The sequence below is a fragment of the Heptranchias perlo genome, chromosome 1 (genome assembly GCF_035084215.1).
Source record: "Heptranchias perlo isolate sHepPer1 chromosome 1, sHepPer1.hap1, whole genome shotgun sequence".
In the NCBI taxonomy this organism is placed as follows: Eukaryota; Metazoa; Chordata; class Chondrichthyes; order Hexanchiformes; family Hexanchidae; genus Heptranchias; species Heptranchias perlo.
The window spans coordinates 5,431,123-5,457,031 of record NC_090325.1 but is presented as its reverse complement, the minus strand read 5'-3'; the positions used below and the strand labels follow the sequence as shown (position 1 = coordinate 5,457,031).

At 49.4% G+C, this 25,909-nt stretch overlaps 1 protein-coding gene across 1 annotated transcript; it reads right to left on the bottom strand.

The window, feature by feature from the left end:
* Positions 1-12,314: 12,314 nt before the first annotated feature.
* Positions 12,315-25,909, bottom strand: LOC137313079 (sepiapterin reductase-like). Its single transcript, XM_067979360.1, has 3 exons — positions 25,478-25,909; positions 20,396-20,686; positions 12,315-16,080 (listed from the first exon to the last, which is right to left on the bottom strand). Exons 1-3 carry the CDS (start codon positions 25,836-25,838, stop codon positions 15,890-15,892), a joined length of 843 nt encoding a protein of 280 aa, XP_067835461.1. The 5' UTR covers positions 25,839-25,909; the 3' UTR covers positions 12,315-15,889.

The following is a 25,909-nucleotide window of genomic DNA, read 5'->3' as shown; positions in this document are numbered from 1 at the left end:
AGACCCTGTGATCGGAGAATGGGTCCAGACTCTTCAATGGGTGAATGGGTGCAGACTCTGTGATGGGGGAATGGGTGCAGACTCTGTGATGGGGGAATGGGTGCAGACTCTGTGATGGGGGAATGGGTGCAGACTCTGTGATGGGGGAATGGGTGCAGACTCTGTGATGGGGGAATGGGTGCAGACTCTGTGATGGGGGAATGGGTGCAGACTCTGTGATGGGGGAATGGGTGCAGACTCTGTGATGGGGGAATGGGTGCAGACTCTGTGATGGGGGAATGGGTGCAGACTCTGTGAAGGGGGAATGGGTGCAGACTCTGTGAAGGGGGAATGGGTCCAGACTCTTCAATGGGTGAATGGGTGCAGACTCTGTGATGGGGGAATGGGTGCAGACTCTGTGATGGGGGAATGGGTGCAGACTCTGTGATGGGGGAATGGGTGCAGACTCTGTGATGGGGGAATGGGTGCAGACTCGGTGATGGGGGAATGGGTGCAGACTCTGTGATGGGGGAATGGGTGCAGACTCGGTGATGGGGGAATGGGTGCAGACTCGGTGATGGGGGAATGGGTGCAGACTCTGTGATGGGGGAGTGGGTGTACACTCTGTGATGGGTGAATGGGTGCAGACTCTGTGATGGGGGAATGGGTGTACACTCTGTGAAGGGGGAATGGGTGCAGACTCTGTGATGGGGGAGTGGGTGTACACTCTGTGATGGGGGAATGGGTGCAGACTCGGTGATGGGGGAATGGGTGCAGACTCGGTGATGGGTGAATGGGTGCAGACTCTGTGATGGGGGAATGGGTGCAGACTCTGTGATGGGGGAATGGGTGCAGACTCTGTGATGGGGGAATGGGTGTACACTCTGTGATGGGGGAATGGGTGCAGACTCGGTGATGGGGGAATGGGTGTAGACTCTGTGATGGGGGAATGGGTGCAGATTCTGTGATGGGGGAATGGGTGCAGACTCTGTGATGGGGGAATGGGTGCAGACTCTGTGATGGGGGAATGGGTGCAGACTCTGTGATGGGGGAATGGGTGCAGACTCTGTGATGGGGGAATGGGTGCAGACTCTGTGATGGGGGAATGGGTGCAGATTCTGTGATGGGGGAATGGGTGCAGACTCTGTGATGGGGGAATGGGTGCAGACTCTGTGATGGGGGAATGGGTGCAGACTCTGTGATGGGGGAATGGGTGTACACTCTGTGATGGGGGAATGGGTGCAGACTCTGTGATGGGGGAATGGGTGCAGACTCTGTGATGGGGGAATGGGTGCAGACTCTGTGAAGGGGGAATGGGTGCAGATTCTGTGATGGGGGAATGGGTGCAGACTCTGTGATGGGGGAATGGGTGCAGACTCTGTGATGGGGGAATGGGTGCAGACTCTGTGATGGGGAATGGGTGCAGACTCTGTGATGGGGGAATGGGTGCAGACTCTGTGATGGGGGAATGGGTGCAGACTCTGTGATGGGTGAATGGGTGCAGACTCTGTGATGGGGGAATGGGTGCAGACTCTGTGATGGGGGAATGGGTGCAGACTCTGTGATGGGGGAATGGGTGCAGACTCTGTGATGGGGGAATGGGTGCAGACTCTGTGATGGGGGAATGGGTGCAGACTCTGTGATGGGGGAATGGGTGTACACTCTGTGATGGGGGAATGGGTGCAGACTCTGTGATGGGGGAATGGGTGCAGATTCTGTGATGGGGGAATGGGTGCAGACTCTGTGATGGGGGAATGGGTGCAGACTCTGTGATGGGGGAATGGGTGTACACTCTGTGATGGGTGAATGGGTGCAGACCCTGTGATGGGGGAATGGGTGTACACTCTGTGATGGGGGAATGGGTGCAGACTCTGTGATGGGGGAATGGGTGTACACTCTGTGATGGGGGAATGGGTGCAGACTCTGTGATGGGGGAATGGGTGCAGACTCTGTGAAGGGGGAATGGGTGCAGACCCTGTGATGGGGGAATGGGTGCAGACTCTGTGATGGGGGAATGGGTGCAGACTCTGTGAAGGGGGAATGGGTGCAGACTCTGTGATGGGGGAATGGGTGCAGACTCTGTGATGGGGGAATGGGTGCAGATTCTGTGATGGGGGAATGGGTGCAGACTCTGTGATGGGGGAATGGGTGCAGACTCTGTGATGGGGGAATGGGTGCAGACTCTGTGATGGGGGAATGGGTGTAGACTCTGTGATGGGGGAATGGGTGCAGACTCTGTGATGGGGGAATGGGTGCAGACTCTGTGAAGGGGGAATGGGTGTGGACTCTGTGATGGGGGAATGGGTGCAGACTCTGTGATGGGGGAATGGGTGCAGACTCTGTGATGGGGGAATGGGTGCAGATTCTGTGATGGGGGAATGGGTGCAGACTCTGTGATGGGGAATGGGTGCAGACTCTGTGATGGGGAATGGGTGCAGACTCTGTGATGGGGGAATGGGTGCAGACTCTGTGATGGGGGAATGGGTGCAGACTCTGTGATGGGGAATGGGTGTGGACTCTGTGATGGGGGAATGGGTGCAGACTCTGTGATGGGGAATGGGTGCAGACTCTGTGATGGGGGAATGGGTGCAGACTCTGTGATGGGGGAATGGGTGCAGACTCTGTGATGGGGAATGGGTGCAGACTCTGTGATGGGGAATGGGTGTGGACTCTGTGATGGGGGAATGGGTGCAGACTCTGTGATGGGGGAATGGGTGCAGACTCTGTGATGGGGAATGGGTGCAGACTCTGTGATGGGGGAGTGGGTGCAGATTCTGTGATGGGGGAATGGGTGCAGACTCTGTGATGGGGGAGTGGGTGCAGACTCTGTGATGGGGGAATGGGTGCAGACTCTGTGATGGGGGAATGGGTGCAGACTCTGTGATGGGGGAATGGGTGCAGACTTGGTGATGGGGGAATGGGTGCAGACTTGGTGATGGGGGAATGGGTGCAGACTTGGTGATGGGGGAGTGGGTGCAGATTCTGTGATGGGGGAATGGGTGCAGACTCGGTGATGGGGGAATGGGTGCAGACTCGGTGATGGGGGAATGGGTGCAGACTCTGTGATGGGGGAATGGGTGCAGACTCTGTGAAGGGGGAATGGGTGCAGACCCTGTGATGGGGGAATGGGTGCAGACTCGGTGATGGGGGAATGGGTGCAGACTCTGTGATGGGGGAATGGGTGTAGACTCTGTGATGGGGGAATGGGTGCAGACTCTGTGATGGGGGAATGGGTGCAGACTTGGTGATGGGGGAATGGGTGCAGATTCTGTGATGGGGGAATGGGTGCAGATTCTGTGATGGGGGAATGGGTGCAGACTCTGTGATGGGGGAATGGGTGCAGACTCTGTGATGGGGGAATGGGTGCAGATTCTGTGATGGGGGAATGGGTGCAGACTCTGTGATGGGGGAATGGGTGCAGACTCTGTGATGGGGGAATGGGTGCAGATTCTGTGATGGGGGAATGGGTGCAGACTCTGTGATGGGGGAATGGGTGCAGATTCTGTGATGGGGGAATGGGTGCAGACTCTGTGATGGGGGAATGGGTGCAGACTCTGTGATGGGGGAATGGGTGCAGACTCTGTGATGGGGGAATGGGTGCAGACTCTGTGATGGGGGAATGGGTGTAGACTCTGTGATGGGGGAATGGGTGCAGACTCTGTGATGGGGGAATGGGTGCAGACTCTGTGATGGGTGAATGGGTGCAGACCCTGTGATGGGGGAATGGGTGTACACTCTGTGATGGGGGAATGGGTGCAGATTCTGTGATGGGGGAATGGGTGCAGACTCTGTGATGGGTGAATGGGTGCAGATTCTGTGATGGGGGAATGGGTGCAGACTCTGTGATGGGGGAATGGGTGCAGACTCTGTGATGGGGGAATGGGTGCAGACTCTGTGATGGGGGAATGGGTGTACACTCTGTGATGGGGGAATGGGTGCAGACTCTGTGATGGGGGAATGGGTGCAGACTCTGTGAAGGGGGAATGGGTGCAGACCCTGTGATGGGGGAATGGGTGCAGACTCTGTGATGGGGAATGGGTGCAGACTCTGTGATGGGGAATGGGTGTGGACTCTGTGATGGGGGAATGGGTGCAGACTCTGTGATGGGGAATGGGTGCAGACTCTGTGAAGGGGGAATGGGTGCAGACCCTGTGATGGGGGAATGGGTGCAGACCCTGTGATGGGGGAATGGGTGCAGACTCTGTGATGGGGAATGGGTGCAGACTCTGTGATGGGGAATGGGTGCAGACTCTGTGATGGGGGAGTGGGTGCAGATTCTGTGATGGGGGAATGGGTGCAGACTCTGTGATGGGGGAGTGGGTGCAGACTCTGTGATGGGGGAATGGGTGCAGACTCTGTGATGGGGGAATGGGTGCAGACTCTGTGATGGGGGAATGGGTGCAGACTCTGTGATGGGGGAATGGGTGCAGACTTGGTGATGGGGGAATGGGTGCAGACTTGGTGATGGGGGAATGGGTGCAGACTTGGTGATGGGGGAGTGGGTGCAGATTCTGTGATGGGGGAATGGGTGCAGATTCTGTGAAGGGGGAATGGGTGCAGACTCGGTGATGGGGGAATGGGTGCAGACTCGGTGATGGGGGAATGGGTGCAGACTCTGTGATGGGGGAATGGGTGCAGACTCTGTGAAGGGGGAATGGGTGCAGACCCTGTGATGGGGGAATGGGTGTAGATTCTGTGATGGGGGAATGGGTGCAGACTCTGTGATGGGGGAATGGGTGCAGACTCTGTGATGGGGAATGGGTGCAGACCCTGTGATGGGTGAATGGGTGTACACTCTGTGATGGGGGAATGGGTGCAGACCCTGTGATGGGGGAGTTGGGGTATTAGAGGGATGGGGTTAATGGGTGAACGGCTGAAGGGCTTTTTCTCATCCTGGACATTTCTTATATTTCCACACGTTCTCATGTTTTCTTCCAAAGTGATGATGTTGAAGGAAGCATTCAATAGTGACCGGCCGTTCCCCTCACTCCATCCCTGCTCAGCAGCATCTGAAAGGGAAAGGTCAACATATCATCTCAAATTCTGCAAATCCACAGGCTCATTTCAGACGTTGCGATGCTGTGATCTGATTTTAATGGATTGAAATTGATGGTGACAGTCTCTGACTTGCACTCCCAGCCCTCGAGGCTCCCAATCACTGGTCCAATTTCTGTTCGTGTTTTTTTAGCATTTAGATTAACTGTTCATTCTCTTACCTTCTTTATGATGTGACCTCTGCCCCCAGTCAGGAACTCCCTCTCGAAGGCTCGCAGAGAGTCAGCACCCACCTCACCAGCCGGCGACGTATTCCAGAGGTTCACTGCCCTCCGGGAGAAGAGGAACCGCCCAACATCCAGTCTACTCCTACTCTTCCATCGTTTAAACTCATGTCCCCTGGTACCCCCCCCGCCGACCTGTTAAACTGGAATAATCTCTCAATAGTCATGCAATCCAGCCCTTTCGTTATTTTAAAACGAACCAAGACACTTCACAGGAGTGATTATCAATCAGCATTTGAATCCGAGACACATAAGGAGATATTAGGGCAGGTGACCAAAAGCTTGGTCAAAGAGGTAGGTTTTAGGGAGCGTCTTAAAGGAGGAGAGGGATGTAGAGAGGCGGGAGGGAATTCCAGAGCTTAGGGCCCAGGCAGCTGAAAGCACGGCCGCCAATGGTCGGGCAAAGGAAATCGGGGGATGCGCAAGAGGCCAGAATTGGAGGAGCTCAGAGATCTCATGGGGTTTTAGGTCTGGAGGGGGTTACAGAGATGGGGAGGGGCGAGGCCATGGGGGGATTTGAAAACAAGGATGAAAATTTTTAAATTGAGGCATTGCTGGACCGGGAGCCAATGTAGATCAGTGAGCACAGGGGTGATGGGTGAACGGGACTTCGGATACAGGCAGCAGAGTTTTGGATGAGCTCAAGTTTATGGAGGGTGGAAGATGGGAGGCCGGCAAGGAGAGCATTGAAATAGTTGAGTCTAGAGGTAACAAAGACATGGATGAAATGGTGAACACTTTCATGTGGAACTTTGTCAAGTGCCTTCTGTTAGGCTAGGTACACCATGCCGTAGGGCTTTCCACAATCTACTTGGGTTGTCACTTCCTCAAAGAAGTCAAACTATCAGGCGAGATGTTCTCCCCGCCACTGAATCATGCTGATTGTTGTTTACTGGGTTTGTTTTCCTTGGAGCAGAGGAGGCTGAGGGGGGACATGATTGAGGTGTACAAAATTATGAGGGGCACAGATAGGATGGATACTAAGGAGCTTTTTCCCTTCGTTGAGGGTTCTATAACAAGGGGGCATAGATTCAAGGTAAAAGGCGGGAGGTTTAGAGGGGATTTGAGAAAGAACTTTTTCACCCAGAGGGTGGTTGGAGTCTGGAACTCACTGCCTGAGAGGGTTGTGGAGGCAGGAACCCTCACAACATTCAAGAAGCATTTGGATGAGCACTTGAAATGCCATAGCATACAAGGCTACGGACCAAATGCTGGAATATGGGATTAGAGTAGACAGGGCTTGATGGCCGGCGCGGACACGATGGGCCGAAGGGCCTCTATCCGTGCTGTATAAATCTATGACTCTATGACTCTATGAGATAAGCCCCAAGTTTGCTCCATTCTGTTATCTTATATAGAACTGACATGAGATTCAAAGGTCTTTAGTTGCCTCTGTCTGTATTCAAACCCTTTATTCAATACAGGCACCACATCACGAGAAAGGGCTCGTAACCTTAGATCTGTGAGCTGTCTACTGGGTTGTGTACAGGACAGAGGAACATAGGAATTGCTAGACCAGAAAAGATCAAGGTCCATTTAATTCACTTTCTACCATCCTGGTAGTCACATAGAATCATCGTGCCTGTGCTGGCTCTTTGAAAGAGCTATCCAGTTAGTCCCAATCCCCCTGCTCTTTCCCCATAGCCCTGCAAATTTTCTCCCCTTCAAGTATTTATCCAATTTCTATTGAATCTGCTTCCACTGCCCTTTCAGGCAGCGCGATCCAGACCATAACAACTCGCTGTTTAAAGAAGAAGAGAACGTGAAACATCGATAATGGAGATATTGACTCATCCTAGCAATCAATCTCCAACAATGAGTCGACAACAGACCCCAGACATGAGGTGAGGAAAACCCCCAGTGGTGGAGAGCTTTGGGAACCATAGGTCCAAAGTCACCTGGTCCTCCCGAGCCCGTTACACTCACCACAGGTCACGGCTCATATACCGTATCCCAAATTATTATCAACTGGAGGAGATCTATTTAATTTGCGTTTGAATGAATCAACACTGGAAATGGGGGATCAAACTGCTTTCTTCTCCAATCCTGCATTGAGGTCAGAAACTGAATGGAGCTGGCCGAGAGGGCAGTGCCGCCACCTATTGGCAGTAAATGGAACTGTCAACGAGCAAACATCTCAGGGAATAGGGAGAAAATGGAAGACGCGGCCAAAGAATTGTGGGCCGGAAATTGCTCCAAGCGGCGTCCCGTAGATTAATTCTCACCCGCCGACTTACCGCAGCCTTTACCGCGGGAGCTTCCTCCAATGCGAACCGGAAGAGTCCGGCGTTAACTCCCGCGAACCTAGGACCCACGAGAGGATCGCGCTCTCTCCCCTCGACCAATCAGACTGCGGCATCGTTGACAAGCCGCGAAGAGTCAAAACCAGGAAGTGAAAGCTACAACAGTAAAATCAACCGCAAAAACAGAGGAATAAAGGGAGGGTAAGAAATACTGAATTAAAAAGTCAGAGATAAAAGAGACAGAAAGAAAAAGTTTTTTAAAAAATTTATTAATTTTTTTAATTAATTAACTATTAAAATTGCAATGAATGAGACTCCATATTTTTTTAAGTTAATTTTCAGTCCCAGAGAGGTTGTTTGGAAGTCATTAAGACTAACCACACTGTTAAAACTTAGTTTGGACCTGATATAACTGAGCCTACCCGTTTTGTGGCGAGATTAGTTCGTTTCCAGCTAGGCAGGAGAGCAAGTTGGCGCTGGTCCAGTGATTCCAGCCGACGAGGTCCCTTTATGGCGAAGCTGTCAGATCGCCGGCCAGCCAGGAAGAGCAAGTTCCGGATTTCCGCCTTTGACTCCACATGTGCGGTGGCCGGAACTTGCCCTTCGATTTTGCCACTAATAGCGGTGAGCGCTGTGAGGCTCACCGCTGTTTTAAAAGCAATTTCCAGCCCTATAAGATTTTTCAAAGGGGGGAGCAGTCTGTCTGAAAAAGCAGGCCGATTTTGTGGTTCCTATCGCGAGCGATCGCTACGAAAGCTGTGAAGTTTGGAGTGATGTAAACAGCTGTGACAAAGTATCAGACTTTGGCATTTGCTTGGTTGTGCTCGGAGGATAAGGACAGGAGGCCATTCAGCCCCTCAAGCCCGTTCCGCCATTCAATTAGATCATGACTGATCTGTATCTTAACTCCATCTATCCATCTTGGTTCCGTAGACCATAATACTCTTACCTAATAAAAATCTACCAATCTCAGTTTTGACATTTTCAATTGGCCCCCAACCTCAACAGTTTTTTGGGGGAGAGAGTTCCAGATTTCCTTTGTGTGAAGAAGTGCTTCCTGACATCACCCCTGAATGGACTAGCTCTGATTTTAAGATTATTCCCCCCTTTGTTCTGGACTCCCCCCATCTATCAACTCCTTTAATCATTTTAAACACCTCAATTAGATCACCACAACAACAACAACTTGCATTTATATAGCGCCTTTAACGTAGTAAAACATCCCAAGGCGGTTCACTGGAGCGATTGTCAAACCGAGGCACATAAGGAGATATTAGGACAGGTGACCAAAAGTTTGGCCAAAGAGGTAGGTTTTAAGGAGCGTCTTAAAGGAGAGATTACATCGAAACTACAGCACAGAAACAGGCCATTCGGCCCAACTGGTCTATCCCGGTGTTTATGCTCCACACGAGCCTCCTCCCTCCATACTTCATCTCACCCTATCAGCATTTCCTTCTATTCCTTTCTCCCTCATGTGTTTATCCAGCTTCCCCTTAAATGCATCGATGCTAATCGTCTCAACAACTCCTTGTGGTAACGAATTCAACATTCTTACCATTCTTTGGGTAAAGAAGTTTCTCCTGAATTCCCGATTGGATTTATTAGCGACCATTTGATATTTATGACCTCCTATGGTTTTGGACTCCCCCACAAGTGGAAACAGAGAACCAAAGGTGACATGAGGAAAAACCTTTTTAAACAGCGAGTATCTGGAATGCATTGCCTTCGGGGGTGGTGGATGCAGATTCAATCATGGCCTTCAAAAGGGCTTTGGATAAGTATTTGAAGGGGAAAAATTTTCAGGGCTACAGGGAAAGGGCGAGGGAGTGGGACTAGCTGGATTGCTCTTGCAGAGAGCCGGCACGGGCTCGATGGGCCAAATGGCTTCCTTCCGTGCTGTAACCTTTCTATGATTCCATGCAGAGGTAGAGAGGCGGAGAGGTTTAGGGAGGGAATGCCAGAGCTTAGAGCCTAGGCAGCCGAAGGCACGGCCGCCAACGGTGGAGCGATTAAATTTGGGATGCGCAAGAGGCCAGAATGGGAGGAGCGCAGAGATCTCGGGGGGGGGGTTGTAGGGCTGGAGGAGGTTACAGAGATAGGGAGGGGGGCGAGGCCATGGAGGGGGATTTGAAAACAAGGATGAGAATTTTCCCCTTAATCTTCGATACTCGTGGGAATACAAGGCGAGGCTATGCAACCTGTCCTCATAATGTGACCCTTTTAGGCCCTATGTTCTAATTGACCTTGTAATGAACGGCTCATTAACTCGGTACGAGATCTAGACTATACCTGAAGTGAGGGCATTGACCTGCTTGCCCAGTCCATTTACAGAGCTCCCCGATCAGACAACGGGAGGGGGAATTTACAAATGGCTTTAGACCCTGGCTTTGTTTTTGACCCATGATATGGTTCCGGCCGGTTTAAAACCGCTTTAGTGGGAGGTACTTGGGACGACTGTCTTTCCGTTTTCCCCAACTTCTCGCTGAGTTTGTTCCACAGATGCCAGCTGTCCCCAAATAAAGAAAGAGCTTGCATTTATATGGCGCCTTTCACGACCTCAGGACGTCCCAAAACACTTTACAGCCAATGAAGTACTTTTGAAGTGCAGTCACTGTTGTAATGTAGGAAACACAGCAATTTGCGCACAGCAAGATCCCACAAACAGCAATGAGATAAATAACCTGTTTTTAGGTATTGGTTGAGGGATAAACCAGGCATAAGTCCCCTGCTCACCTACGAAATAGTGGCCGTGGCATCTTTTACATCCACCTGAGAGGCCAGACGGGGCCTCGGTTTAACATCTCATCCGAAAGACGGCACTTCCGACAGCGCAGCACTCCCTCAGTACTGCACTGTAGACTGTCAGATGTGAGATGACATGCTGAAGTCTCTCGAGTGGGACTTGAACCCGCCACCTTCTGATTCGGAGACGAGGGCGCTACCCACCGAGCCACGGCTGACACTTCGGCCAATTGCCACTCCTCCTAATTGAGCTGAGACCTTGGACGACAGCAGCCGATGTCACATTGGGACATCACAGCCATGCACGATCCTGCCATCGGCAGCAGGGGGTAGCAGCGAGCCATCAGGAGCCGAAGCCCGAGCTGGTTGTTATTCTCCTCCAAGGGTGGGTGCAAATCGTGTCAGCCGCGGCTCAGTGGGTAGCACTCTCACCCGAGTCAGAAAGTCATGAGTTCGAGTCCCACTCCAGAGACCTGAGCACATGATCCAGGCCGACGCTCCAGTGCAGGACTGATGGAGTGCTGTTTATTGGATGAGGCGTTAAACCAAGGCCCTTTGGCCTGCTCTCTCAGGTGCATAGTCAAGATCCTATTGCCCAACACATATCACTCAACCAACAACAGATTAACTGGTTGTGGGATCTTACTGTGTGCAAATTGGTTGCCAGGTTGGTCTACATAACAACAGCGACTGAACTTCAAAAGTAATTCGTCCGCACTTCCAGATTGCTCTCCAAGTTGTCCCTATTGCCCCTGGAATGGAATTATCTAATCAGAGCAGGGTCGGATTTTGTTGAACTAAGAAACATTTCAACTTTCCAATCTACACTACACTGATGCAGCACAGGAGGTCATTCGGCCCATCGTGCCTGTGCCAGCTCTTTGATAGAGCTATCCAATTAGTCCCACTCCCCCTGCTCGTTCCCCGTAGCCCTGTAAATTTTTCCCCTTCAAGTATTTCTCCAATTCCTTTTTGAAAGTTATTATTGAATCTGCTTCCACCGCCCTTTCAGGCAGCGCATTCCAGATCATCACAACTCACTGCGTAAAAAAAATTCCCCTCATCTCCCCCTCTGGTTCTTTTGCCGATCACCTTAAATCTGTGTCCTCTGGTTACCGACCCTTCTGCCACTGGAAACGATTTCTCCTTATTTACTCTATCAAAACTGATCATGATTTTGAACACCTCTATCAAATCTCCCCTTAACCTTCTCTGCTCTAAGGAGAACAATCCCAGCTTCTCCAGTCTCTCCACATAACTGAACTCCCTCATCCCTGGTACCATTCTAGTAAATCTCCTCTGCACCCTCTCTAAGGCCTTGACATCCTTCCTAAAGTGCGGTGCCCAGAATTGAACACAATACTCCAGCTGAAGTCTAACCAGTTTTATAAAGGTTTAGCATAACTTCCTTACTTTTGTACTCTGTGCCTCTACTAGTAAAGCCCAGGATCCCATATGGTCTTTTAACAGCCTTCTCAACTTGTCCTGCCACCTTCAAAGATTTGTGTACACACACCCCCAGGTCTCTCTTTAAAATTGTACCATTTCGTTTATATTGCCTCTCCTCATTCTTCCTACCAAAATGCATCATTTCACACTTCTCTGCATTAAATTTCATCTGCCATGTGTCTGCCCATTTCACCAATCTATGTCCTCCTGAAGTCTGTTACTATCCTCCTCATTGTTTACTACACTTTTGAGTTTTGTGTCAGTGGCAAACTTTGAAATTATTCCCTCTATACCCAAGTTCATGTCATTAATATCTATCAGAAAGAGCAGTGGTCCCAACACCTCTCCTCCTCCCTTTCACCCTCCTGTTAAAATCGAGACTCATCTCACCCTCTCCTCCTCTAATTCATTCTTTCCCAGGATCTCGTGACTGCGGAGCTCCTCGCCTCCCTCAGTCTCTCCTTCCTCCCACAGTCTGTATACCATTAAAACCCAAGCTTGGCCTCACCTAACCACCACTTCCAGCTTTACCCCATCTTCACTCCCACTCTTTTCAGCCTTGGTGGTGTCCCGGACCCCAGGCCTCAGGCCCTTCAATAAGAACAAAACTAGGCCGCAAAGCTGGCAGTCCCCGGGTTTTATTATTCTGTAAAAGAGCTGGTTCACCATGTTAACAGTTCACACACATGACAGAGGTACGGGTAAAGAGAGAAAGTACTTGCATTTATTTAACGCCTTCAGGACTTTACAGCAAATTAAGTGCTTTTGAAGTGTAGCCACTGTTGTGGCAGGACGAGTTGCGGTTAAAAAAGCATACGAGATCCTGGGCTTTATAAATAGAGGCAAAGGGTACAAAAGCAAGGATGTTATGTTGTACCGTTACAAAAGGAGTATCAGTGGGAGAGCATTTTGGTGGTAGTGATCATAACTCAGTTAGATTTAGCGTAGTTATGGAAAAGGAGAAATATAGAACAGGAGTAAAAGTTCTCAATTGGGGAAAGGCCAATTTTACTGAGCTGAGAAGTGATTTAACAAAAGTGGACTGGAAACAGCTACTTGAGGGTAAATCAGTGTCAGAGCAGTGGGAGGCATTCAAGGGGAAGATTCAAGGGGTTCAGAGTAAACATGTTCCCACAAAGAAAAAGGGTGGGACTGACAAATCTACAGCCCCCTGGATGTCAAGATAAGGGAAAAAGGGAAGCTTATGTCAGAAACCGAGAACTCAATGCTACAGAAAGTCTAGAGGTGAAATTAAAAAGGAAATTAGGAAAGCAAAGAGAGGGCATGAAAAAATATTGGCAAGTAAAATTAAGGAAAGCCCAAAGATGTTTTATAAATACATAAAGAGCAAGAGGATAACTAAGGAAAGATTAGGGCCTATTAGAGACCAAAAAGGTAACCTGTGTGTGGAGGTGGAAGATGTGGGTCTGGTTCTTAATGAATACTTTGCGTCTGTTTTCACAAAAGAGAGGGATGATGCAGAGATTGTAGTTAAGGAGGAGGAGTGTGAAATATTGGATGGGCTAAACTTAGTGAGAGAGGAAATATTAAAGGGATAACATCTTTGAAAGTAGATAAATCACCAGGCCCGGATGAAATGTATCCCAGGCTGTTAAAAGAAGCCAGGGAGGAAGTAACGGAGGCTCTGATCATCATTTTCGAATCCTCTCCGGATACAGTCATAGTGCCGGAGGATTGGAGGACTGCTAAAGTTGTACCATTGTTTAAAAAGGGAGAAAGAGATAGACCAAGTAATTACAGGCCAGTCAGCCTAACCTCGGTGGTGGGAAAATTATTGGAATCAATTCTGAGCGACAGGATAAATCGTCATTTAGAAAGGCACGGAGTAATCAAGGACAATCAGGATGGATTTGTTAAGGGAAAGTTGTGTCTGACTAACTTGATTGAATTTTTTGAGGAGGTAACAAGGAGGGTCGATGAGGGTAGTGCATTTGATGTAGTCTACATGGATTTTAGCACGGCTTTTGACAAGGTCCCACATAGCAGACTGGTCAAAAAAGTACAAGCCCATGGGATCCAAGGAAAAGCGGCTAATTGGATCCAAAATTAGCTCAGTGGCAGGAAGCAAAGGGTAATGGTCGACGGGTGTTTTTGTGACTGGAAGGCTGTTTCCAGTGGGATTCCACAGGGCTCAGTACTAGGTCCTTTGCTTTTTGTGATATATATTAATGATTTGGACTTAAATGTAGGGGGCATGATTAAGAAGTTTGCAGATGATACAAAAATTGGCCGTGTGATTGATAGTGAGGAGGAAAGCTGTAGACTGCAGGAAGATATCAATGGACTGGTCAGGTGGGCAGAAAAGTGGCAAATGGAATTCAATCCGGAGAAGTGTGAGGTAATGCATTTGGGGAGGGCAAACAAGGCAAGGGAGTAAACAATAAATGGGAGGATACTGAGAGGTGTAGAGGAAGTGAGGGACCTTGGAGTGCATGTCCACAGATCCCTGAAGGTAGCAGGACAGGTAGATAAGATGGTTAAAAAGGCATTCGGGATACTTTCCTTTATTAGCCGAGGCATAGAATATAAGAGCAGGGAGGTTATGCTCTGGTTAAGCCACAGCTTGAGTACTGCGTACGGTTCTGGTCACCACATTACAGGAAAATGTGATTGCACTAGAGAGGGTGCAGAGGAGATTTACGAGGATGTTGCCAGGACAGGAGAATTTTAGCTATCAGGAAAGATTGGATAGGCTGGGGTTGTTTTCTTTGGAACAGAGGAGGCTGAGGGGAGATTTAATTGAGATGTATAAAATTATGAGGGGCCTGGATAGAGTGGATAGGAAGGATCTATTTCCCTTAGCAGAGGTCAATAACCAGGGGGCATAGATTTAAAGTAATTGGTAGAAGGATTAGAGGGGAGCTGAGGAGAAATGTTTTCACCCAGAGGGTGGTGGGGGTCTGGAACTCACTGCCTGAGAGGGTGGTAGAGGCAGAAACCCTCAACTCATTTAAAAAATACCTGGATGTGCACCTGAAGTGCCGTGACCTGCAGGGCTACGGACCAAGTGCTGGAAAGTGGGATTAAGCTGGGTGGCTCATTTTTGGCCGGCGCGGACACAATGGGCCGAATGGCCTCCTTCTGCGCCATAAATTTTCTATGATTCAATGAACACTGGTTCGGCCACAACTGGAGTATTGTGTCCAATTCTGGGCACCGCACTTTTGGAAGGATGTGAAGGCCTTAGAGAGGGTGGAGAAAAGATTTACTAGAATGGTTCCAGGGATGAGTTCCAGTGGAGAGACTGGAGAAGCTGGGGTTGTTCTCCTTCGAGCAGAGAAGGTTGAGAGGAGATTTGATAGAAGTGTTCAAAATCATGAAGGGTTTAGATAGAATAAAGAGAAACTGTTCCCATTGGCGGAAGGGTTGAGAATCAGAGGACATTGATTCAAGGTGATTGGCAAAAGAACCAATGGGGACATGAGGAAAAACTTTTTTATGCAGTGAGTTGTTAGGATCTGGAATGTGCTGCCTGAAAGGGCGGTGGAGGGAGATTCAATCGTGGCTTTCAAAAAGTAATTGGATTAATATTTGAAGAGAAAAAATTTGCAGGGCCACGGGGAAACAGCAGGGGAATGGGACTAACTGGATTGTTCTTACAAAGAGCCGGCATAGTCTCGATGGGCCAAGTGGCCTCCTTCTGTGCTGTAACGATTCTATGATTCTATGAGATCAATAGGGAGAGAGATACAGAAAGACAGAGAGACAGAGAGAGAGACACATCAATACAGAGGGACAGAGAGAGACACACATCAATCCAGAGATAGAGAGACACACATCAATACAGAGAGAGAGAGAGAGACACACATCAATACAGAGGGACAGAGAGAGACACACATCAATACAGAGAGACAGAGAGAGACACACATCAATACAGAGGGACAGAGAGAGACACACATCAATACAGAGGGACAGAGAGAGACACACATCAATACAGAGAGACAGAGAGAGACACACATCAATACAGAGGGACAGAGAGAGAGAGACACACGCACACATCAATACAAAGAGAGAGAGAGAGAGACACATCAATACAGAGGGACACTCAGTGAGAGAGACAGAGAGAGACACACTGACAGAGAGGGAGACAGAACCATCGATACAGTGAGACACAGTGACAGAGTCAGTCAGCGCCGTCACATTGTGAGTCACTCCCCAGCCAAGCACCCCCCGGAGTTACTGGTCGTAGTAATCCACGTGCGCACCGGACTCAAACTCATCTCGCACGAGGATGTCCACCAGCTTCCCGGCGGAGTCACGACAATCCACGAGGCGACCGTTCTGGTGCATAGACGTGAAGGCCTGGCGTAACTCAGGGTCTGCGGACTCCGACCGAGCTTTCTCCTGCATCTCAGTGTCCAGCGGGCCTGTGGCGGGGAGGTGGGGGGAGCACAAGGAAACGTTAAACTGGGTGTTGGCTCAAAATAAACCCCCACCCTCCCGATTAAAAAAGAACTTGTATTTATACAGAGCATTTCACAATCTCAGGATGTCCCAGAAGGCTCAACAACCAAAGAAGTACTTTTGAAGTACACTCACTGATGTAACGGGGCATGCAATATGCGCACAGCAAGATCCCACAAACAGCAATGAGATAATTGACCAGATCACCTGTTTTTAGTGATGTTGGTTGAGGGATAAATATTGTCCCAGGACACTGGGGAGAACTCACCTGCTCTTCTTCGAAACAGTGGCCGTAGAATCTTTTACGTCCACCTGAGAGGTAGACGGGGCCTCGGTTTAATGGCTCATCTGAAAGATGGCACCTCCGACAGTGCAGCACTCCCTCAGTACTTCAACGGGAGTGACGGCCTAGATTATGTGCTCGAGTCTCTGGAGTGGGACTTGAACCCACGAACTTCTGACTCAGAGGTGAGAGTCCCACTGAGCCACAGCCAACACCCGACCCACCTATCTCCCAACTCTGCTTTAACCAGTTAGTTAGTGCTCACCCTGTGGTCTAATATGAGAGTAAACCTCACAATGTTACCTGAGAGTAAACCTCACCGTGTCACCTGAGAGTAAACCTCACTGTGTCACCTGAGAGTAAACCTCACCGTGTCACCTGAGAGTAAACCTCACCGTGTCACCTGAGAGTAAACCTCACTGTGTCACCTGAGAGTAAACCTCACCGTGTCACCTGAGAGTAAACCTCACCGTGATACCTGAGAGTAAACCTCACCGTGATACCTGAGATTAAACCTCACTGTTTTACCTGAGAGTAAACCTCACCGTGATACCTGAGAGTAAACCTCACCGTGTCACCTGAGAGTAAACCTCACCGTGTCACCTGAGAGTAAACCTCACTGTGTCACCTGAGAGTAAGCCTCACCGTGTCACCTGAGAGTAAACCTCACCGTGATACCTGAGAGTAAACCTCACCGTGATACCTGAGAGTAAACCTCACTGTTTTACCTGAGAGTAAACCTCACCGTGATACCTGAGAGTAAACCTCACCGTGTCACCTGAGAGTAAACCTCACTGTGTCACCTGAGAGTAAACCTCACCGTGTCACCTGAGAGTAAACCTCACCGTGTCACCTGAGAGTAAACCTCACCGTGTCACCTGAGAGTAAACCTCACCGTGTCACCTGAGAGTAAACCTCACCGTGTCACCTGAGAGTAAACCTCACCGTGTCACCTGAGAGTAAACCTCACCGTGTCACCTGAGAGTAAACCTCACCGTGTCACCTGAGAGTAAACATCACTGTGTCACCTGAGAGTAAACCTCACCGTGTCACCTGAGAGTAAACCTCACCGTGTCACCTGAGAGTAAACCTCACCGTGTCACCTGAGAGTAAACCTCACTGTGTCACCTGAGAGTAAACCTCACTGTTTTACCTGAGAGTAAACCTCAGTGTCACTTGAGAGTAAACCTGTTTTACCTGAGAGTAAACCTCACTGTGTCACCTGAGAGTAAATCTCACCGTGATACCTGAGAGTAAACCTCACTGTTTTACCTGAGAGTAAACCTCACTGTGTCCCCTGAGAGTAAATCTCACCGTGATACCTGAGAGTAAACCTCACTGTTTTACCTGAGAGTAAACCTCACCGTGTCACCTGAGAGTAAACCTCACCGTGTCACCTGAGAGTAAACCTCACTGTGTCACCTGAGAGTAAACCTCACCATGTCACCTGAGAGTAAACCTCACCATGTCACCTGAGAGTAAACCTCACCATGTCACCTGAGAGTAAACATCACTGTTTTACCTGAGAGTAAACCTCAGTGTCACTTGAGAGTAAACCTGTTTTACCTGAGAGTAAACCTCACTGTGTCCCCTGAGAGTAAATCTCACCGTGATACCTGAGAGTAAACCTCACTGTTTTACCTGAGAGTAAACCTCACTGTGTCACCTGCGAGTAAACCTCACCGTGTCACCTGAGAGTAAACCTCACCGTGATACCTGAGAGTAAACCTCACTGTGTCACCTGAGTGTAAACCTCACTGTGATACCTGAGAGTAAACCTCACTGTGATACCTGAGAGTAAACCTCACTGTGTCACCTGAGAGTAAACCTCACTGTGTCACCTGAGAGTAAACCTCACTATGATACCTGAGAGTAAACCTCACTGTGATACCTGAGAGTAAACCTCACTGTTTTACCTGAGAGTAAACCACACCGTGATACCTGAGAGTAAACCTCACCGTGATACCTGAGAGTAAACCTCACCGTGATACCTGAGAGTAAACCTCACCGTGGTACCTGAGCGTAAACCTCACCGTGATACCTGAGAGTAAACCTCACCGTGATACCTGAGAGTAAACCTCACCGTGATACCTGAGAGTAAACCTCACTGTGTCACCTGAGAGTAAACCTCACCGTGATACCTGAGAGTAAACCTCACCGTGATACCTGAGAGTAAACCTCTCTGTGTTACCTGAGAGTAAACCTCACCGTGATATGAGAGTAAACCTCACCGTGATACCTGAGAGTAAACCTCACCGTGATACCTGAGAGTAAACCTCACCGTGATACCTGAGAGTAAACCTCACCGTGATATGAGAGTAAACCTCACCGTGATACCTGAGAGTAAACCTCACCGTGATACCTGAGAGTAAACCTCACCGTGATAGGAGAGTAAACCTCACCGTGATACCTGAGAGTAAACCTCACCGTGATACCTGAGAGTAAACCTCACCGTGATACCTGAGAGTAAACCTCACCGTGATACCTGAGAGTAAACCTCTCTGTGTCACCTGAGAGTAAACCTCACCGTGATACCTGAAAGTAAACCTCACCGTGATACCTGAGAGTAAACCTCACCGTGATATGAGAGTAAACCTCACCGTGATACCTGAGAGTAAACCTCACCGTGATACCTGAGAGTAAACCTCACCGTGATACCTGAGAGTAAACCTCACCGTGATACCTGCGAGTAAACCTCACCGTGATACCTGAGAGTAAACCTCTCTGTGTCACCTGAGAGTAAACCTCACCGTGATAGGAGAGTAAACCTCACCGTGATAGGAGAGTAAACCTCACCGTGATACCTGAGAGTAAACCTCACCGTGATACCTGAGAGTAAACCTCACTGTTTTACCTGAGAGTAAACCTCACCGTGATACCTGAGAGTAAACCTCACCGTGTCACCTGAGAGTAAACCTCACCGTGATACCTGAGAGTAAACCTCACCGTGATACCTGAGAGTAAACCTCACCGTGATACCTGAGAGTAAATCTCACCGTGATACCCGAGAGTAAACCTCACCGTGATACCTGAGAGTAAACCTCACCGTGATACCTGAGAGTAAACCTCACCGTGATATGAGAGTAAACCTCACCGTGATACCTGAGAGTAAACCTCACCGTGATACCTGAGAGTAAACCTCACCGTGATATGAGAGTAAACCTCACCGTGATACCTGAGAGTAAACCTCACCGTGATATGAGAGTAAACCTCACCGTGATACCTGAGAGTAAACCTCACCGTGATACCTGAGAGTAAACCTCACCGTGATATGAGAGTAAACCTCACCGTGATACCCGAGAGTAAACCTCACCGTGATACCCGAGAGTAAACCTCACCGTGATATGAGAGTAAACCTCACCGTGATATGAGAGTAAACCTCACCGTGATACCCGAGAGTAAACCTCACCGTGATATGAGAGTAAACCTCACCGTGATACCTGAGAGTAAACCTCACCGTGATACCTGAGAGTAAACCTCACCGTGATATGAGAGTAAACCTCACCGTGATACCTGAGAGTAAACCTCACCGTGATATGAGAGTAAACCTCACCGTGATACCTGAGAGTAAACCTCACCGTGATACCCGAGAGTAAACCTCACCGTGATATGAGAGTAAACCTCACCGTGATATGAGAGTAAACCTCACCGTGATACCTGAGAGTAAACCTCACCGTGATATGAGAGTAAACCTCACCGTGATATGAGAGTAAACCTCACCGTGATACCTGAGAGTAAACCTCACCGTGATATGAGAGTAAACCTCACCGTGATACCCGAGAGTAAACCTCACCGTGATATGAGAGTAAACCTCACCGTGATATGAGAGTAAACCTCACCGTGATACCTGAGAGTAAACCTCACCGTGATACCTGAGAGTAAACCTCACCGTGATATGAGAGTAAACCTCACCGTGATACCTGAGAGTAAACCTCACCGTGATACCTGAGAGTAAACCTCACCGTGATACCTGAGAGTAAACCTCTCTGTGTTACCTGGGGCATAGTTCAGCACCCTCACATCAGGCTCTTCCGCTGCCAGGACCCGGAACATCATCTCTCGCGCAGCTTTTCCCGCGCAGTACAGTGACCACGATTTGAACGGCTGAATTGCACAGAGCGAGCTGACATTGATCACCGTTCGGAGAAGGTTCTCCCGCTTGGGGAAGGCCTTCAGCACGGAGGCGGTGAGGCACACGGCAGACGTGAAGTTCAAGGCCAAGTAACCGGAGACCTCGGCGGGTTTGGTAAAATCCACGACGAACTTCGAGATATCTCCCAGAGAGCCTGAGGGAAGATAGAAAGAAACAAACTAATACTCGTACTCCAGACGCGACTATTCCAATGCTCCCCTGGCCGGCCTCCCATCTTCCACCCTTTGTAAACTTGAGCTCATCCAAAGCTCTGCTGCCCCGTATCCTAACTCGCACCAAGTCCCGTTCACCCATCACCCCCTGTGCTCGCTGACCTACATTGGCCCTCGGTCCGGGAACGCCTCGATTTTAAAATTCTCATCCTTGTGTTCAAATCCCTCCGTGGCCTCGCCCCTCCCTATCTCTGTAACCTCCTCCAGCCCTACAACCCTCTGAGATCTCTGCGTTCCTCCAACTCTGGCCTCCTGTCCATCCCCCACTCCCTTCGCTCCACCACTGAAGGCCGTGCCTTCAGCTGTCTAGGCCCTAAGTTCTGGAATTCTCTCCCTAAACCTCTCCACCTCTCTCTCCTTCTTTAAGATGCTCCTTAAAACCTACCTCTTTGACCAAGCTTTTGGTCACCTGTCCTAATATCTCTTCCTTTGGTTTGGTGTCAAATTTTTGTCTGATTACACTCCTGTGAACTACAATAACTCGTCATGAGAATTTTAAATTAATGACCTCTCATCATCGACTCCCCAATCAGAGGCAATAGTCCATCCCGATCCACTCTATCAAAATTCTTCATAATTTTAAAAATCCTCTATTAAATCTCCTCTTATCCTTCGCTGCTCCAGTGGAAACAGTCCCAGTATCTCTAATCTCTCCTCATAACTATAGTTTCCATCCCTGGCATCATCCTGGTGAATCTATGCTGTTCGCTCTCTATGGCTTTATTCCGCGAAAATTAGTGGCAGATCGGAAGATTGGACAGAATATAAAAAACAGCAAAGAATGACCAAAAGAATAATAAGGAGGGAGAAATTAGAGTACGAGAGAAAGCTAGCTAGAAATATAAAAACAGATAGTAAGAGTTTCTACAGGTATTTAAAAAGGAAAAGAGTAAATAAAGTGAGTGTTGGTCCTCTAGAGAGTGAGTCTGGGGAATTAATAATGGGGAATAAGGAAATGGCGGATGAACTGAACAGATATTTTGTGTCCATCTTCACTGTAGAGGATACAAATAACATGCCAGAAATAATTGTGATTCAAGAGGTGAAAGGGAGGGAGGAGCTTAAAACATTTACAACTGCCAGGCAAAGGGTTCTGAAAAAAATATTCGAACTAAAAGCTGACAAGTCCCCAGGTCCTGACGGACTTCATCCGAGGGTCTTAAAAGAAGTGGCTGCAGAGATAGTAGATGCATTGGTATTAATTTTCCAAAATTCCCTAGATTCTGGAAGAGTCCCATCAGATTGGAAAATAGTGAATGTAATTCCTCTATTCAAGAAAGGAGGGAGACAGAAAGCAGGAAACTACAGGCCAGTGAGCTTAACATCTGTCATAGGGAAAATGCTAGAGTCTATTATTAAGGAGGTTATAGCAGGGCACTTAGAAAATCTCAATGCAATCAGGCAGAGTCAACACGGCTTTGTGAAAGGGAAATCGTGTTTGACTAATTTATTAGAGTTCTTTGAGGAAGTAACAAGCAACGTGGATAAAGGGGATCCTGTGGATGTTGTGTACTTGGATTTCCAGAAGGCTTTTGACAAGGTGCCACGTCAAAGGCTACTACACAAAATAAGAACTCATGTAGGGGGTAACATATTAGCATGGATAAAGGATTGGTTAACTAACAGGAAACAGAGAGTAGGCACTAATGGGTCATTTTCAGGTCGGCAAGATGTAACGAGTGGAGTGCCACAGGGATCAGTGCTTGGGCCTCAACTATTTACAATCTATATCAATGACTTGGATGAAGGGACCGAATGTATGGTTGCTAAATTTGCTGATGACACAAAGGTAGGTAGGAAAGTAAGTTGTGAAGAGGACATAAGGAGTCTGTAAAGGGATATAGATAGGTTAAGTGAGTGGGCAAAAATTTGGCAGATGGAGTATAATGTGGGAAAATATGAACTTGTCCACTTTGGCAGGAGGAATAGAAAAGCAGTATATTATTTAAATGGAGAGAGATCGCAGAACTCTGAGGTACAGAGGGATCTGGGTGTCCTAGTACATGAATCACAAAAAGTTAGTATGCAGGTACAGCAAGTGATTAGGAAGGCAAATGGAATGTTGTCATTTATTGCAAGGGGATGGAATATAGAGTCATAGAGTCATAGAGTTATAAAGGGCATTGGTGAGACCACATCTAGAATACTGTGTGCAGTTTTGTTCTCCTTATTTAAGAAAGGATATAATTTCTTTAAGGTGATTGCTAAAAGATCCAAAGGTGACAGGAGGAAAAACTTTTTTACACAGCGAGTGGTTAGGATCTGGAATGCACTGCCTGAGGGGGTGGTGGAGGCAGATTCAATCATGGCCTTCAAAAGGGAACTGGATAAGTATTTGAAAGGAAAAAACTTGCAGGGCTACGGGGAAAGGGCGGGGGAGTGGGACTAGCTGGAGTGCTCTTGCATAGAGCCGGTGCGGACTCGATGGGCCGAATGGCCTCCTTCCGTGCTGTAACCTCTCTATGATTCTATGATACCCTCGGCTAGCAAAAATCTATCGATCTCAGATTTAAAATTATTATTTGAGCTAGTGTCTACTGCTTTTAGTGGGAGAGAGTTCCACACTTCTACCACCCTTTGCGTGAAGAAGTGTTTCCTAACTTCTCTCCTGAATGGCCCGGCTCTGATTTTAAGGTTTTGTCTCCTTGTCCTAGACTCCCCCAAGGATCATCATCATCCCTCTCCTCAAAAACCCACCCTGACCCTCTGTCCTTGTAAACTCCCGCCCCATCTCCACCCTCTCCATCTGCCCCATCAATTCCTTTCAAAATCCTATAAAAACTCAATTAAACCTTCTTTATTCCAGGGAATACAAGCCTAGTTTATGTAATCACTCCTCATAATCTAACCCTTGGAGCCCTGGTAACATTCTGGTGAATCTGCTCTGCACTCCTTCCAAGGCCAGTATATCCTTTCTAAGGTGCGGTGTCCAGAACTGTACACAGTACTCCAGATGTGGTCTAATCAGGGTTTTGTATAGCTGTAGCAAAACTTCCTCCTCTTTATATTCTAGCCCTCTAGATATTTGTTGGGCTGAATGGTCTTTTTCTGTGCTGTACATTCTGTGTAATTCTATGTCCTTGCCTGGCACAGCATTGTACATGTTAGCTGATATTGTTAACATCCCCCTCCCCTTCAAATCTGCCATCATCATCCCTCTCCTCAAAAACCCACCCTGACCCTCTGCCCTTGTAAACTCCCGCCCCATCTCCACCCTCCCTTTCCTCTCCAAAGTCCTTGAACGTTTTGTTGCCTCCCAAATCCATGCCCATCTTTTCCACAACTCCATGTTTGAATCCCTCCAATCAGGTTTCTGCCCCTGCCACAGTACCGAAACGGTCAAAGTCACAAATGACACCCTATGTGACTGTGACCGTGGTAAACTCTCCCTCCTCATCCTCCTCCCCCTGTCTCCAGCCTTTGACACGTTGACCACACCATCCTCCTCCATCACCTCTCCTCCATTGTCCAGCTGGGTGGGACTGCCCTCGCCTGGTTCCATCCTTATCTATCCAGTCGTAGCCAGAGAATCTCCTGCAATGGCTTCTCTTCCCGCTCCCGCACCGTTACCTCTGGAGTTCCCCAAGGATCTATACTTGTCCCCCTCCTATTTCTCATCTACAGGCTGCCCCTCGGTGACATCATCCAAAAACACACCGTCAGATTCCACATGTACACTGACGACACCCAGCTCTACCTCACCACCACCTCCCTCGCCCCCTCCACTGTCTCTCATTTGTCACACTGCTTGTTCGACATCCAGTGAGCAAAAATTTCCTCCAGTTAAATATTGGGAAGACCGATCCCATTGTCTTTGGTCCCCGCCACAAACTCCGTTCCCTCACCACCGACTCCATCCCTCTCTCCGCCCACTGTCTGAGGCTGAACCAGACCGTTCACAACCTCGGTGTCCCATTTGACCCTGAGATGAGCTTCTGACCACATATCCGCTCCATCATCAAGACCGCCTACTTCCACCTCCGTAACATCGCCCGTCTCCGCCCCTCCCTCAGCTGATCTGCTGCTGAAACCCTCATCCTCGTGCCTTTATTACCTCCAGACTCCACTATTCCAATGTTCCCCTGGCTGGCCTCCCATCTTCCACCCTCCGTAAACTTGAGCTCATCCAAAACTCTGCTGCCCGTATCCTAACTCGCACCAAGTCCCGTTCTCCCATCACCCCCTGTGCTCACTGACCTACATTGGCTCCCGGTCCGGGAACACCTCGATTTTAAAATTCTCATCCTTATTTTCAAATCCCTCCATGGCCTCGGCCCCCCCACCCCCCTCCCTATCTCTGTAACCTCCTCCAGCCCCTACAACCCTCCGAGATCTCTGCGCTCCTCCAATTCTGGCCTCTCGCGCATCCCCGATTTCCATCGCTCCACCATTGGCGGCCGTGCCTTCAGCCGCCTCGGCCCTGAGCTCTGGAATTCCCTCCCGAAACCTCTCCTCCTTGAAACCTCTTTGACCAAGCTGTTTGGCCACCCGTCCCAATATCGAAATTTGGCCCGGTTTTCAAATTCAGTCGCTCCCGTGAAGCGCCTTGGGTCGTCTCCCTGCTACGTTAAAAGGCGCTATACGAATGCAAGCGGTCGTAGGCGGTCATCCGGTGGCTCCAGCTGTGCACAAGGTCACAAGATCCATCCAAGAGGAAGGGAGGAGATTGCTTTCACTTTCAAGTGGCTGGCGAGTGGGAGATCCGCCCTCACCCGCGTTGTTGATGAGGAGCAGCCGCTCGGGGGGCTGCCCCTGGTCCTGGCCGCTGGTCACCGAGCTCAGGACTCGCTGCAGCCCCTCTTCCCCGCTCAGATCCGCCTCCACACGGCTGATCCTCAAGCCTGCGCCCGGCAAGGCGGCTCCGGCCAGCTCCCGCTCCAGCTCCCGCAGCCTGTCCCCGGACCTGGCCACCAGCACCAGGCGGGACCCTGGCCCCAGTCTAGGGGCCACCACCCTGGCCAGGGACCTCCCCAGACCCCGGGAGGCTCCGGTGATGATGCACAGGCTCTTGCCCAGGTCCGGCCGCTCAGGGACTCCGGGTCCGACTTCCATCTTTGCTGCTTCTCCTGACATCAGATCCGACTCCGGTTCAAAGCGAACACTGATCCTGATCCTGATCCCAGAGCTCAGAGGGGAAATGGGAC